The following is a 12,011-nucleotide window of genomic DNA, read 5'->3' on the forward strand; positions in this document are numbered from 1 at the left end:
AAAAGTGGAATGTTGTATATGTTGAAGATTTGCATTTTTTACATTTAAGAAATATTTAATTTCATCTTGAAATATTTTAAATGTAAAGATTTAAAAAGAGATTTTAAGAGCTTTATTGATTAAGGTATGAATGAGTCATTTAAATTGAATATAATTTCTGAAAATATAAACTGTATCACATTTAGAAATTGATAAGAATAATAAATAGCACCAAGATAACCAGTAAACATATGGCAAACTATACCACATATACCAAAACAGCTTTTGCTAATATTATATTCATATGATCAAACGCACACAGCTTCGTCATTTGCTGTCACCATCAGATACAGAGAACTTAATTCATGCATTCATGACATCAAGACTAGATTACTGTAATGCACTATTAGCTGGTTTCCCTGCAGGCTTATTACAAAACTCTTTTTCCTATCTACCGTCTAAACTTTGGTACAGTCTTCACCCGCACTGTCCGGGAGTCAGACACACTGTCAGTTTAAATCTAGACTAAAGACGCCACTTTATAATGTTGCATACACTACAGTATTATAATATAAATATCTAGAAAGTTTAGGCTGCACTGGTTATAACCAGGAACACTTCCAATAACAACTGATATATTTGTTGCAGAACAGAACTCTACTCTCAGCCAGTCTTGTCTCATTGTTCCAAGGTTACCAGAGCGGGCAAGACGCAGTTCATGCCCAGTCCTGACAAAAGCGGAAATGATAGAGCTGGATAAAGAAGGACGTGGTGCCTTGACACGTCTTCACTACAAATCTTCAGCCGCTATTCAATTGTTATTGATAATCTTAAATCAATTTTTTTAATTTTGCCATGTTGTGCAGCACTGTTGAGCTTGTGCAGAGGCTGCAGTTTTTGCCAGAGGGGAACTGGATCCCCTGGTTAGGCCTGGTTTCCCTCTGAGGTTTCATTGGAGTTTTGTGATCCTCGCCACCGTTTGCCTGGCCGGGGGGCTTCTAGAATTTTTAAGTTTTATTAAATCAACACACGTATATAGGAATTTATAGTCTGTTTAATATTTGACGTTTATCTCTCCTTATCTTGTGTGCGTGGTTCTAGGTGATGGGCCCTGTGAGAGTGTCTGTTTGTGTGTCTGCGTGTCTGTCTATGTATGTGTGTGTGTGTGTGTGTGTGTGTGTGTGTGTGTGTGCGTGTGCGTGTGCGTGTGCGTGTGCGTGTGCGTGAGCGTGTGCGTGAGCGTGAGCGTGTGCGTGTGCGTGTGCGTGTGTGTGCGTGTTGTGTGTGTTTCTGAATCTGTGTGTCTGTGGTTGTCTTCTGTGTTTTCACCTTTTTTTTTTTGACTTGCATAACCGTATAAGTTTTGCTTATAGTCAATATGTTTTCATGAACAGCTGTAACGATGAAAATTGTAAGAAAAGTGCTATATAAATAAAGTTGACTTGATTTCCTTTTGTTTCTATTGCTGATATGATAAAAGTGCTTGTTGTCAAACTATTCTATCTAAAAAAACTATGATTGGCAAATCATTAACATACAATAACTGCGATTAATTCACAAAGTGATAAATCACTTTTCAAAGGGAAATGACCAGAACCTAAACAACAGAGCCAAACAAGTGACAATAGAAAGACTACTATATGCAAAGCTATCTGTTCATCAAACAACACATGATTAACAACAGCAAACATTTCTGTTTTACAAATTCCTTTATGTTTATTTTATTTTTTGTCCTGGCAACTGGGGTTGATCAAATATAATACACGTTAATTAGATAAGCAAGCGTGTTAAAAACTAATTTTTAAATGGCTTTTATTTGGTAAAATGCAGCACGCAGCGCGCAGTCGTCAGGATGGTCACATGGGTCGTGACGCACTCGATCGTATAAATACGCATGCGCGCTAGGAGTCGTTCTCTCTCTTCCTCTGCTCGTGTTCGTCAGCACGTTAGTGAAGTCCGAGTGTTGATTAAATCACTTTAAACACGATGCGTGCATCCACAATCCGATCGCAACGGATCCAGACCACCGGGATCGACGTAAGTTTCATGTTTGTTCGGATACTTTAGTGATTTTAAAGTGTTAAATCTATTATGCGTTCAAGAATGGCGTTCTCGTCAGTCAAAATCATAATTCGACCAGTTTTAAGTCTATATTCGCGCTTTTAAATCAAGTAAACTAAACGTGTTCATTAATCCTCATTTGTCTTTGTAGACTGGATGATGCATGATGGCGTCTTGACGCACGTGTTCAAAACTCTCACTGAAGCGGTGAGTATTACAACTATTAAACAATCACGTGTTCCTGGATCATCTATCAAAGCAAACCGTCCCTATTCATGAATTGAGGGAACTAACGTAATAACGGAACCGGTTAAATAAAAGTCCTAATCCTGGACTCTTGTTAATCGAAGTGGACGAACAGTCCCAGCAGCCTTGATCCAGAATCACGTGTTCACCGCATCTGTGATGTTCGGTGTGGTCTGTGACGATAACCGCTGTATAGGAAGTGCCGTCTGATGCGATAACTGACGATGGCAAAGCGAAATCATTCTGAGACTCACAATCTGCAGCAGTGATGTGCACGTGTGCTGTAAACATCAGATCTGATGACCTCTTTGTCTTTTACAGATGATCTTCAGCTGAATATTGATCAGGTAAACATCTGAGATGTTGTTTTACTTCATGCTTCGCATATTCCAGAGATGAAAACCATACATAGGAAAAGCCGTCTGATGCGATAACTGACGATTGCAATGCATAATTATTCTGAGGATGCAAAGACGCACACAAATCGCTTCGTGTAAGAATCACAAAGCTGTTCTGACTTGAGTTTGTCTTTACAGATGGATCAACTCAAGGTGTTTGGTGCCAGAACTTGTTCTTGGGAACGAAAGGACAGTTTGCTGGTCCAGATTCCTTCAGTTTTAGGTAAATATAACCTCCTCAGAGCAACTGTTATAAGCCTGTGATGAAAAAAAGTTATCCCTGTCTGAAAATGATGTGTTGACTTTTGGTAACCTGAGGCTTGTGCGGATCATTCATGTGTTCTCTGTCTGAGTGAGCGGTTCACTAATTCCCTCCCTCTAATTCATTCTTCACAGGAGTCGGGAAGATGCGATTAAAGTGACCATGAGGACTGATGGAGATGTCAAACGGATCACAACGCAAATGCTTATTTTTATTATATTTATTAAAAGCGTAAAAATGTCTTCCAGTGTCTGTGTGATCATGTGTTGCGGTTGTATGAGGTTTTCTTCAGTGTGTCCAGGAAGTATTGCTCCTCCTGCAGGAAGTCTCTGTCCTGTGGGAGACATGAATGTAATGACTTGTAATTAAAAGTAGTTAAACCATTAAAAAAAATCACATGAGCATTTGTTCGTTAATGTATAATTTATTTTTAGCTTGTTTCCTTAATCCAAATTTCTAAAAACAGTGTCTAGTTTCATTTGCAGTTGTTAGACCTTTAAGGTAAATGTCATGTCGCACATGGGGTAGTTATATTTGATAACAATGTTTCTTAAAAACCACTGCTAAAATCTACTTGAGCAGTGAAAGTCTGCTATTGCGATATTAATGGTCCAAACTATAACCTCCAAATCTGGTTTATGACTGGTGGACTAAAGTATTTCTGTCATATTGAGAAACGGTCTTAATTCAGCTCACGATCCAGTGTGTCTGATGAGAAAACTCAAGACTATGTGCAGTGTGTCAACACACAAATGAATATCGCTGCTCAAACAACAGCCATCAGAGACCGTTCTGAGATGTTTATTTGTGACTCTGGTTATGGGATGCTGTACCTTCTCAGCCGTGTGTTTGATGAGGGCGAGTTTAGCGTGTAGTTCAGGACTCGCAGCAGATGTCATGTGTGTGCTGGTGAACGCCGGTGAGAAATCTGAGACACGCACACAGATGATCAGTCAAACATATACAGTGATGTAAAGGAGCGATGATGATGATGTACCTGTGATAGCAGGTGCTGGAGGATGGACAGGAAAACTGTGTCTCAGTCTGTCCACGTCTCTGCGATGATCCGTCATTCTCAAACGCTCCTGAGAGAGACCACAGACGTGACTGAGATAAGTCAGGTGTCAGAAAACTCTTATTCTCATTACAACGACGATACAGACTTGATATCAGAAAAAAGTCAAACGCATAAAAGCGCCACCTTCAGTCTATGTGGGCAGGTTATTCTTCATGAATATTTTATGTAACCAAAGGAAACATGAATAATTATTGTATTATTCCAGTACGTGATTGTAAGAGGGAACGTAGTCGTGTGTGTTTGTGACCTGTTGTAAGCTCTGCTCCTGCTGCCGGAGTCTCTCCATCTGTGTGCGGATGTTGTGTAGTCGGCTCTGGTGTTGAGTGTCCAGCTGTCTGGCCTCTCTGACCGCTCGCTCGCCCTCTTCAAAGCGTTCAGACGCCAGCTGCACGACACACAGTGATCATGATTATATCCGGACAGCAGCACATCGCACCTGTGTTCGTGTGACTTCTACCTTACTGAAGCTCTCCACCTCCTCTGCTCGCGTCTTGAGTCGCAGTGCGGCCGTGCTGAGTTTCTCTCTCTCGCTCTCCAGCTCCTGTCTCATTTTCTCCAGACCGTCTCTCTCTCTCTGGAGCGAATACTCTTTCTGTTTCAACTCTCCAGCTCGCAGCTTCAGCTCGGCCTGCTCCTAAACGCACACGTGTACACACACTTATTTCAATTCTATTCTATTGTTTAAAGATTTTTTTTTGTCATTATTTTGTCTTCAAAGGATTTTTAAGTCTGTTGCACAGCAGTATAGTGTGTGTGCGTGTTATTACCTGTGCCATATTGATGATGGATCCCTCTCTCTGAGCGTCTCTCTCCAGCGCCCGGCTGGCCTCTTTCTCCACCCGCTCCTGTCGCATCTTCTCCTGCGTGTGGAACCGTGTCCACTCCGCCGCCAGCTTCCGGCGTTCCTCAGCACAGTGCTGCATCACAGACTGCTGTTCCTCTAACAGAGCGCTCTGACAGAAACACGTACACTTACTATATTTACTCAGGTTTCTGTTGGAATCAATACTGTACGAGTTAGAATCGATATCTAAATCAATACTCAAATTTTGATGTTTCATTCCAGCTCTGATGCTCCTTTACAAGTAGACGGCAGAGAGTTGTTTCTAACTGACCTTTGCCTTCTCCAGCTCCTCTCGCTCCATGCTGAACTGATGCATCACGGTCCGTCTCTCCTCCTCGAGTCCTCGTAGAGCAGATTCAGCTTTAGCCTGTTCTGATGTGACCCGCCAGCGCTCCTGAAAACACACACATCACTCTTAACTGATGTCCACCGATCACCGTTAACATCTGATTTAAGTCTGTTCCTACATTACACATCAAACCGAAACAATAGTTTTGCATCGGTCAGAATAGCCCTCGGTAAGAATCAGACTTTAAATGCTGACGTTTCTCCAGACCTTCTCCAGTTGTCTCTGTTGTTCGGCGAGCTGTGTGTCCATCTTAGCGATGACCTCTTTGAGCCGTGTTCTCTCCTCGCTCATCTCTCTATGCTGCTGACCCAAGCGATCCTGCAGGACTCTGAGCTGTTCGTCTCTCTGTCTCGCTCCCAGCTCCAAACCCTGAGCCGTGTTCTCATGCGTGCTCTCCACGCGAGACGACACGTCGCCCAGCCTGCGAGAGAACTGCTCCATCTGCTCGATGACCACCGTCAGAGACCTGCCCACACAAAATACACTCTCACCGCCATCCGTGTCACTTCAATCTCGCACGAGCTTCAGATGTGAGATTATATGAGATGCAACACCTGGTCTGTGACGTCGCGCTGGTGACGGCATCAATCTCTTCGTCCTTCAGTTTCTTCAGACGCTGAATCTGATCTTCGTGATCTCTCTTCATCTCCAGAATGGACTTCCTGCAGACACACGTTAATCAGAAAAACCTTAAAGAACCGGTTCCAGAAGGGGTTACATTTGACATCATCAGGATTGTGATATGAGTGTTGCGATCACCTCTGCAGGTCTCGCAGTCTCTCCACCTCTCGGTCTCGGTCCTGTTGGCATTGTGTCAGTCTGCGCAGGTACTGCGTCTGAAGCTCCGCCCGTTCCTGCTCCGCCATGCGTGTGGCGCCCGCCAGTCTCTCCGCCAGGTCCTCGTTCTCCTGCCGGGCTCGGAGCTCTCGCTGAGCGGACGATTCCTCCAACAGCTTCACACGAGCTCTGAGAGGAGACGACAACAACGTGTGTTACCCGTGTGTCTCGTATGTTTTTGGGGTGTGTTGTGTGTTACCTGTGCATGTTCTCCATGAGCAGTGCGTCTTGTTTGTGTCTCTCTTGAACGCTCTCTAACAGCATGTGTTTCTGATCTCTGTCCAGCTTTAAACTTCTCAGCTGAACACACACAGAATATTTCATGTCTTCATCGTTGCTTTTTTAGCATTTATACTTGAAGTGCTCAAAAGTTTGGATACGTAATAAATGAATCTGACGGGATGAGCCAATAAGCGTTTGTGAGCACCTGTCCCTCCAGCTGTATGATGCGTGTCTGCAGTGATGTCATCATGTCTCCTGATGTCTCATCTGCATCTCTGCTGTGTTTCTGATGTGAGCTTAGACTCCACAGCTGAGACTGAGCCAACTGCACACACACACACACACACACACACACACAGCAGGTAATAAAACATTATCGTATTATGTTATTTGTAGCTGTACGCGTGTGTTTGTGCATCACCTGTTGTTGCATGAGCAGATGTTGAAGATGATCTGCAGGTGTTTGACTCAGAGGAACAGCGCCATCTGCAGGTGACGTCTGCTGTAACACTGAAGCATCATTTTACATTACACTGATGAATTAACACCAGACACACATTTACACCCAAACTCTCCTGAATGATGAGATTGGTCAGTGGTCACCTAATAAATGTCCGCTCTACATCTACACTAGTACAGCGTTTAAGTACCCACAGCACACAGCTGGTGGCGCTATAGCTGTCATGTCTCGTTCTGCAGATGTTCTGATGTCTTGCTGGTGAGCTTTAGACGGTTTGTGTGTGTTGAGTCGTGACTGAAGCTCTGTAGACCGCGGGGAGAGATTCTGACCGGACACAGACGGTTCTGCTCGGGGTGGACCAGGACAAGAAGTCAATTGTGTTGTCTAGGGCTGATTTCTATTATGTAGTGGTTGTGGGGGGTTAACAGTTGGGACGGGTGTGTTTATTAGATTGACGTTACAGTATTGGGAAAAGAAGTAATCTGGGAAATGAGCGCTGAAGCTTTCTAGTTTGTTGAATTGAAACAGATACGTCATCAAAGGTCTAAGATCAGTATGTAGTGTTTTCACAGTACCAGGTTTCTGTTGATCCTCTCTGGTTGTGTTGGGGATGTCAGTGGGATCCAGGCTGAGAAACACACACAAACACATGTCTTTTCTGATGGATTTCACAGATAACAGATGTGCTCAGTTTCATGTGCTGTGCAGATGTTCGACACTAGGTGTACCTGGGCTCTCGGCTTGAAGCCGGAGGTTCATCTGGTCGTCTGCGTGAGGTTGAAGAGCTGAAAACAAAACACATTCACATTTTTTTCAATTCATTTCCTCACCTGTATAACTTTCTTTCTTCTCGGAATGATGACCCAATTGTTATTTTTTTGGGTAAACTTAGACTACCAATAACATATTGGTTCGATTCAATTATATTCTCATAACTCATCTTTTGTTTAAACAAAAAAGTTAGATATTTTATAAGAAATGAATGATTAAAGCTGTATAAGATTTTATCAATTTGTGACAGTCACAAACACATACTGTGATATCGTTTCTCTGTGATGAAGAAACAAACACATTTAGTTTAGTTGGATTATGGGTTGTTTATTCTCACCTGCTAAATGTGTTTGACTTGACTTCCTCCCCCAGAACCAATGAACTCTCTTGTTTTCTCTCCCTCTCCTCTGATTGGCCGATAAACTGCGCTTTCTTGCGACTCAGTGCTCCCGAGAGCCAATCATCTTCCTCGTCGTCCTCTCTCCTCACTTGTCGTCGGGTGGGTTGAGTAGAGGACGGTACGACTGCGGGTTCCGTTGTCTTTATAGTGGGCGTCTCTTGGCTTGAAGTTTTTCTTGAGGGAGATGCTGGTGGCTTCAGGGTTTCCGGGGCGGTTTGTTTGGGGTCCTCCTTTATCTTTGGCTCCTCCTCTTCCTGTTTCAGACCGAGCCAGTCTGATCTTGGACGGGTGGCTCGTGTGGATGTTGGCGTGGAGGGTTTGGCTTTGTGTTCTGGGGAGTGAACGCTCACGTCTTCAGTGGAGAATCTAGAAGGATCCAAATATGACCATGTTTGTATAAAAATGAAATGGTATTAAGATGAGGCTAAGAACTGTGATGGTTTATGTTCAGACCTACCTGACAGACTGTCTTCTAGACTGACGTCCCTCTGGGGTGGAGCCCATGGTGGGCTGGTAAGATCCAAACGTCACGTCCTCTTCATCCATCACAGAACCTTAAGAAACAAGAATCACTGTTACAATTCACTCGTTTCTTTATTCATTCTGTCTTTAAAATTGATGCCGTCACCTTTCACTTCAGAGATCTTCTCTGTCGGGTTCTCAGGCGCTTGAGTCTCTTTCTTCTCTCCCGTGACGGGTCTCTCCAGCAGACGAGGAGACGTTCCTCTGCCGAGAATCTCATCCAGTCTCGTACGAGCTCTCTGAGGAGTGTCACTGCTTACAGAAGAGAGCGAGTTCTGTAACTTAAACCGTACAGAAACAATATTCCTCTTTTTGAGAAACAAGACTCCACCTCTCTTTTTTCTGTATCAGTTCAGTTCCTTGTGTTTTGTGGGTCTCGACGAAGCCCAGAGCATCCATCAGGTCATCTTCATCATCGTCAAACATCAGATCGTCTCTCCTCCTCGCCCGAGCAGCCGGAGACACTGAGAAACACACACGTTAAAGAGCAAACATCTTTCTGTTTTATCTTGTGTTCACATGTGTTGAGAGTGATCTCTGTGACATCGTCTCTCTCACCGGTCTCTGTTTTGAGGGAAGCAGCGGGTGAGGAAGACAAGGTCATCTTGGTTGTATTCGTCTTTTTCTTATCCTGTTTGGGCTCCAGGTCGCCCAGCAGATCATCTAAAGAATCTTCCGCGTTATCTGTCACAAGAAGATCAGAGGTTTTTGTCGCAGTACTGCTTCTAAAGGTTTTTAAAGGTACAGTCGGGGATTTGTTTTATCTAGTGTTCACCCACCAAGAAAGCTGAACTTCTTATAACTTCTCGCTGTGGATGCCGGAGCAGAACTGGGCTTCTTCTCTTCAGGAACCATTTTGTCTGCAAATTTATTTTAAAAACATGAGAGTAATGTCATTTGTCAAGGCCTTTAAAATCACTCATTTACCTGAAGCTTTGCTCTTGTCTGGAAGTATGGAAGCGTCGTCCTCTTTCCTCTGAACGGGAGCTGAGCTCGGCTTCTTCTTAGAGCTAAACAGGTCAGCGTCCATATCATCCATGTTCTGTAGTTAACAGGAGTAATAGGAAGAGAAGGAGAAATACAAACATTGTATATATAATATTCTTGGACATTATTTAGAGAGCAAAATGTTTGTTTCACAGGTGGGAAGATCAAATACCCAATCCTACTGAATACCGACACATATTAGTCATCTATTAGTAGAATGAGGATATATTTACCTTCATGGTGTCCAGTAAAGCGGCAGGATCCGCTTCAGAGACATCAGAACCCTGAGAAACAAACCAGATTCACACTGATACAACCGTGATTTACAGAAAGGTCGTGAATTAAAATATAAGAATGTCATATTTTCTTCACTACAGGTTGTATACTGCGGTTCTCACCTCATCCGTCCTCTCGGCTTCCGCCGCCAGTTTACTGAAGAAATCATCATCTATCAGCGACCTGAAACACAACACACATCACGTGACAACACACTGTGATCATAAGAGACGGTGTTTGAGATGCTCAGGCACGTCATTCAACACGTATTAAATGTGTATTGCTTAATACAGCCTGAACGCACGTCAAAGTATTTCCCATGAATCATCAGCGTGCGCTCACCTTTTCCCACTGCGTGATGTGAGGACACCTGTAGGTTTGCTGGGTCCGGCAGCTGGGGATCGGACCTTCGCCGGGCCTGTGGACCACAGAACTTTTAAAATCCGCTGGATCACAAAACCAGTCTTGAAAAGCACATTTTTAGTAAAAGTCAAAAGTAGCCTACACTGTATTGCAAAAATCATTAGGATATTAAGTAAAGATCATGTTCCATGAAGATATTTGTACATGTCCTACCCTAAATACACAAAACTGTATTTCTGCTAGTGGACGGCCTGCTGCAGTGACTCTGTTCAACAAATTCAAAGCCAATTTTCTCAATATATCGAGTTTTAAACAGTTCTGTCTCCGCCAGATATTGTCCCATCCTAACAACCCATACGTCAACAGAAAGCTCAATTATTCAACTTTCAGATTTCGATCAATCGACCCGTACGACTGCTTTTGTTGTCCACGGTCACATTGTTGTATGTATTTATATCTAGCGAACAGACTCATACCCTCATCGTCTTCATCTCCCAGAAGATCTCCCAACACGTCATCTATAGAACCTGCGAGAAACACAGAAACATCACAGATCATCCAGTAAAAACCCACGAGACACGATCTGTGTGTGCGGTCATCACCTCTGAGGCCTTTCTTCTGCTTTAAAGTCTGTAAAACATGAAGATGAGATGAGCTTCAACCCATCAAACATTACAGTAACACTAAATAATAAACTTGATATATCTGCAGTAACTCCACAACATCATAACACAATGTTATATTATTATGCATTTGTATGTTCAAAAGATTGATGGAAACAAGAACTAGTTTTGACCATCTTTCAGTCGAGAAATCTCTGCGCGTCGCGCGTTACCATTGGAAACCAGGACGTGCGCGAGACCCCGATCAGTCCTTCCGGTTCTGATTCTGGATGATCGGACACCGACCCGAGGACTCAAATGGAGAAATAAACTAATGCCGAGCGTGTTCTGTCATGAATCTTGATATAAACAAAGTCTCATGGAAACAAATATCTGCAGAAAAACAGCAGTTTTAGATAAAAGCTGCGAATAAATCACCGTCATTAATTTGAATAAATGTAAAGTGTTTCTGCGATGTGCTTCTTATGAATCAGTTTGCTCTGAAGGTTTGAAACCCGTAGTATCGCTGACGTAGTTCCTGTTTACGTTTTCAAAAAAGGCATTGTGGGTAGTGTAGTCGTTGTAAAAGCGGCGGCCTAGTGCGGGGCGGAGCCGCTGAAAAACAGAGTCGCGACACACTTTGATCTCGCCACGGCGTGGTCACGTGGTTCAAGGACCTCTCGTTAGTTCTAGATATGAATGGTCTCACTCGTTCACTCGTTCCATTTTCATTCACTATTCCCTATTAAGTAAATGCTAAACAGTCCACTATATGGGGGGAGACATTACGCCTGTGTGGATTTATGGATTGGTTAATAAACAAGTTAATTTGTCTCGTTTTTATTAGATTTTAATAAAGAGAACAAAACAACTGTTTGCCACCTTTATTTTATTACGTTGAATACAATTATTTAATATATTTATTCATTATATTTTATTAAATAAAGTACCACTGTCTATAACATTCATTTAATCTATTTATTCTCAAAAAGTAGAAAGAACAAAGTACAAACGTTTCCGATTCTAATCAGACGGTTGCGTCGCGCTGTATCATGGGAAATAGTGAGCGAACGAGTGGACATCGGATGTTCACTCAAAATCAGAAGGCATTGTGGGTAAAAAGTTCCCAACGAATGTAGGGAATGAGTTGTTCACTCAGAATTCGGACAACACTACAAAATGGCGGACACCCGAAAAAGTGCACTATATACAGTATGGGGCAAATTCAAGAGTTAAAGCGAGAGAAAGCTGCTGTTTTTGCAACAAATGTCACTTAATACCAACACAATATATCCACGGATTACTATGTTGATCACTTTTATAATAACAGTTGTTTGATGAGTGTTAGAGAGAC

The 12,011-nt window shown here is 42.9% G+C and overlaps 1 protein-coding gene and 1 long non-coding RNA gene across 2 annotated transcripts; one reads left to right on the top strand and one right to left on the bottom strand.

The window, feature by feature from the left end:
• Positions 1-1,882: 1,882 nt before the first annotated feature.
• LOC306894091 lies at positions 1,883-3,188 on the top strand. The gene is made up of 5 exons (XR_013786656.1): positions 1,883-2,016; positions 2,192-2,247; positions 2,608-2,633; positions 2,823-2,907; positions 3,081-3,188. It is a non-coding gene; the product is annotated as an uncharacterized lncRNA (long non-coding RNA).
• Positions 3,172-11,151, bottom strand: fbf1 (Fas binding factor 1). Its single transcript, XM_079457780.1, has 28 exons — positions 10,852-11,151; positions 10,658-10,685; positions 10,532-10,582; positions 10,035-10,110; positions 9,815-9,875; positions 9,650-9,700; positions 9,357-9,471; positions 9,209-9,289; positions 8,988-9,113; positions 8,761-8,893; positions 8,536-8,684; positions 8,365-8,461; positions 7,845-8,273; positions 7,465-7,521; positions 7,312-7,364; positions 6,698-6,786; positions 6,482-6,601; positions 6,254-6,354; positions 5,977-6,183; positions 5,772-5,879; positions 5,425-5,683; positions 5,140-5,262; positions 4,792-4,977; positions 4,482-4,658; positions 4,272-4,409; positions 3,944-4,031; positions 3,780-3,874; positions 3,172-3,280 (listed from the first exon to the last, which is right to left on the bottom strand). Exons 1-28 carry the CDS (start codon positions 10,852-10,854, stop codon positions 3,206-3,208), a joined length of 3,276 nt encoding a protein of 1,091 aa, XP_079313906.1. The 5' UTR covers positions 10,855-11,151; the 3' UTR covers positions 3,172-3,205.
• Positions 11,152-12,011: the final 860 nt, after the last annotated feature.

Source organism: Barbatula barbatula (assembly GCF_947034865.1).
Source record: "Barbatula barbatula genome assembly, chromosome: 5".
Taxonomy (NCBI): Eukaryota; Metazoa; Chordata; class Actinopteri; order Cypriniformes; family Nemacheilidae; genus Barbatula; species Barbatula barbatula.

Coding starts and splice junctions, on each gene's coding strand:
- fbf1 (XM_079457780.1), bottom strand. Junction 10,583..10,657: donor GCAGAAGAAAGGCCTCAGAG/GTGATGACCGCA, acceptor TGTTTCTCGCAG/GTTCTATAGATGACGTGTTG. Junction 8,462..8,535: donor GAAGATCTCTGAAGTGAAAG/GTGACGGCATCA, acceptor TTGTTTCTTAAG/GTTCTGTGATGGATGAAGAG.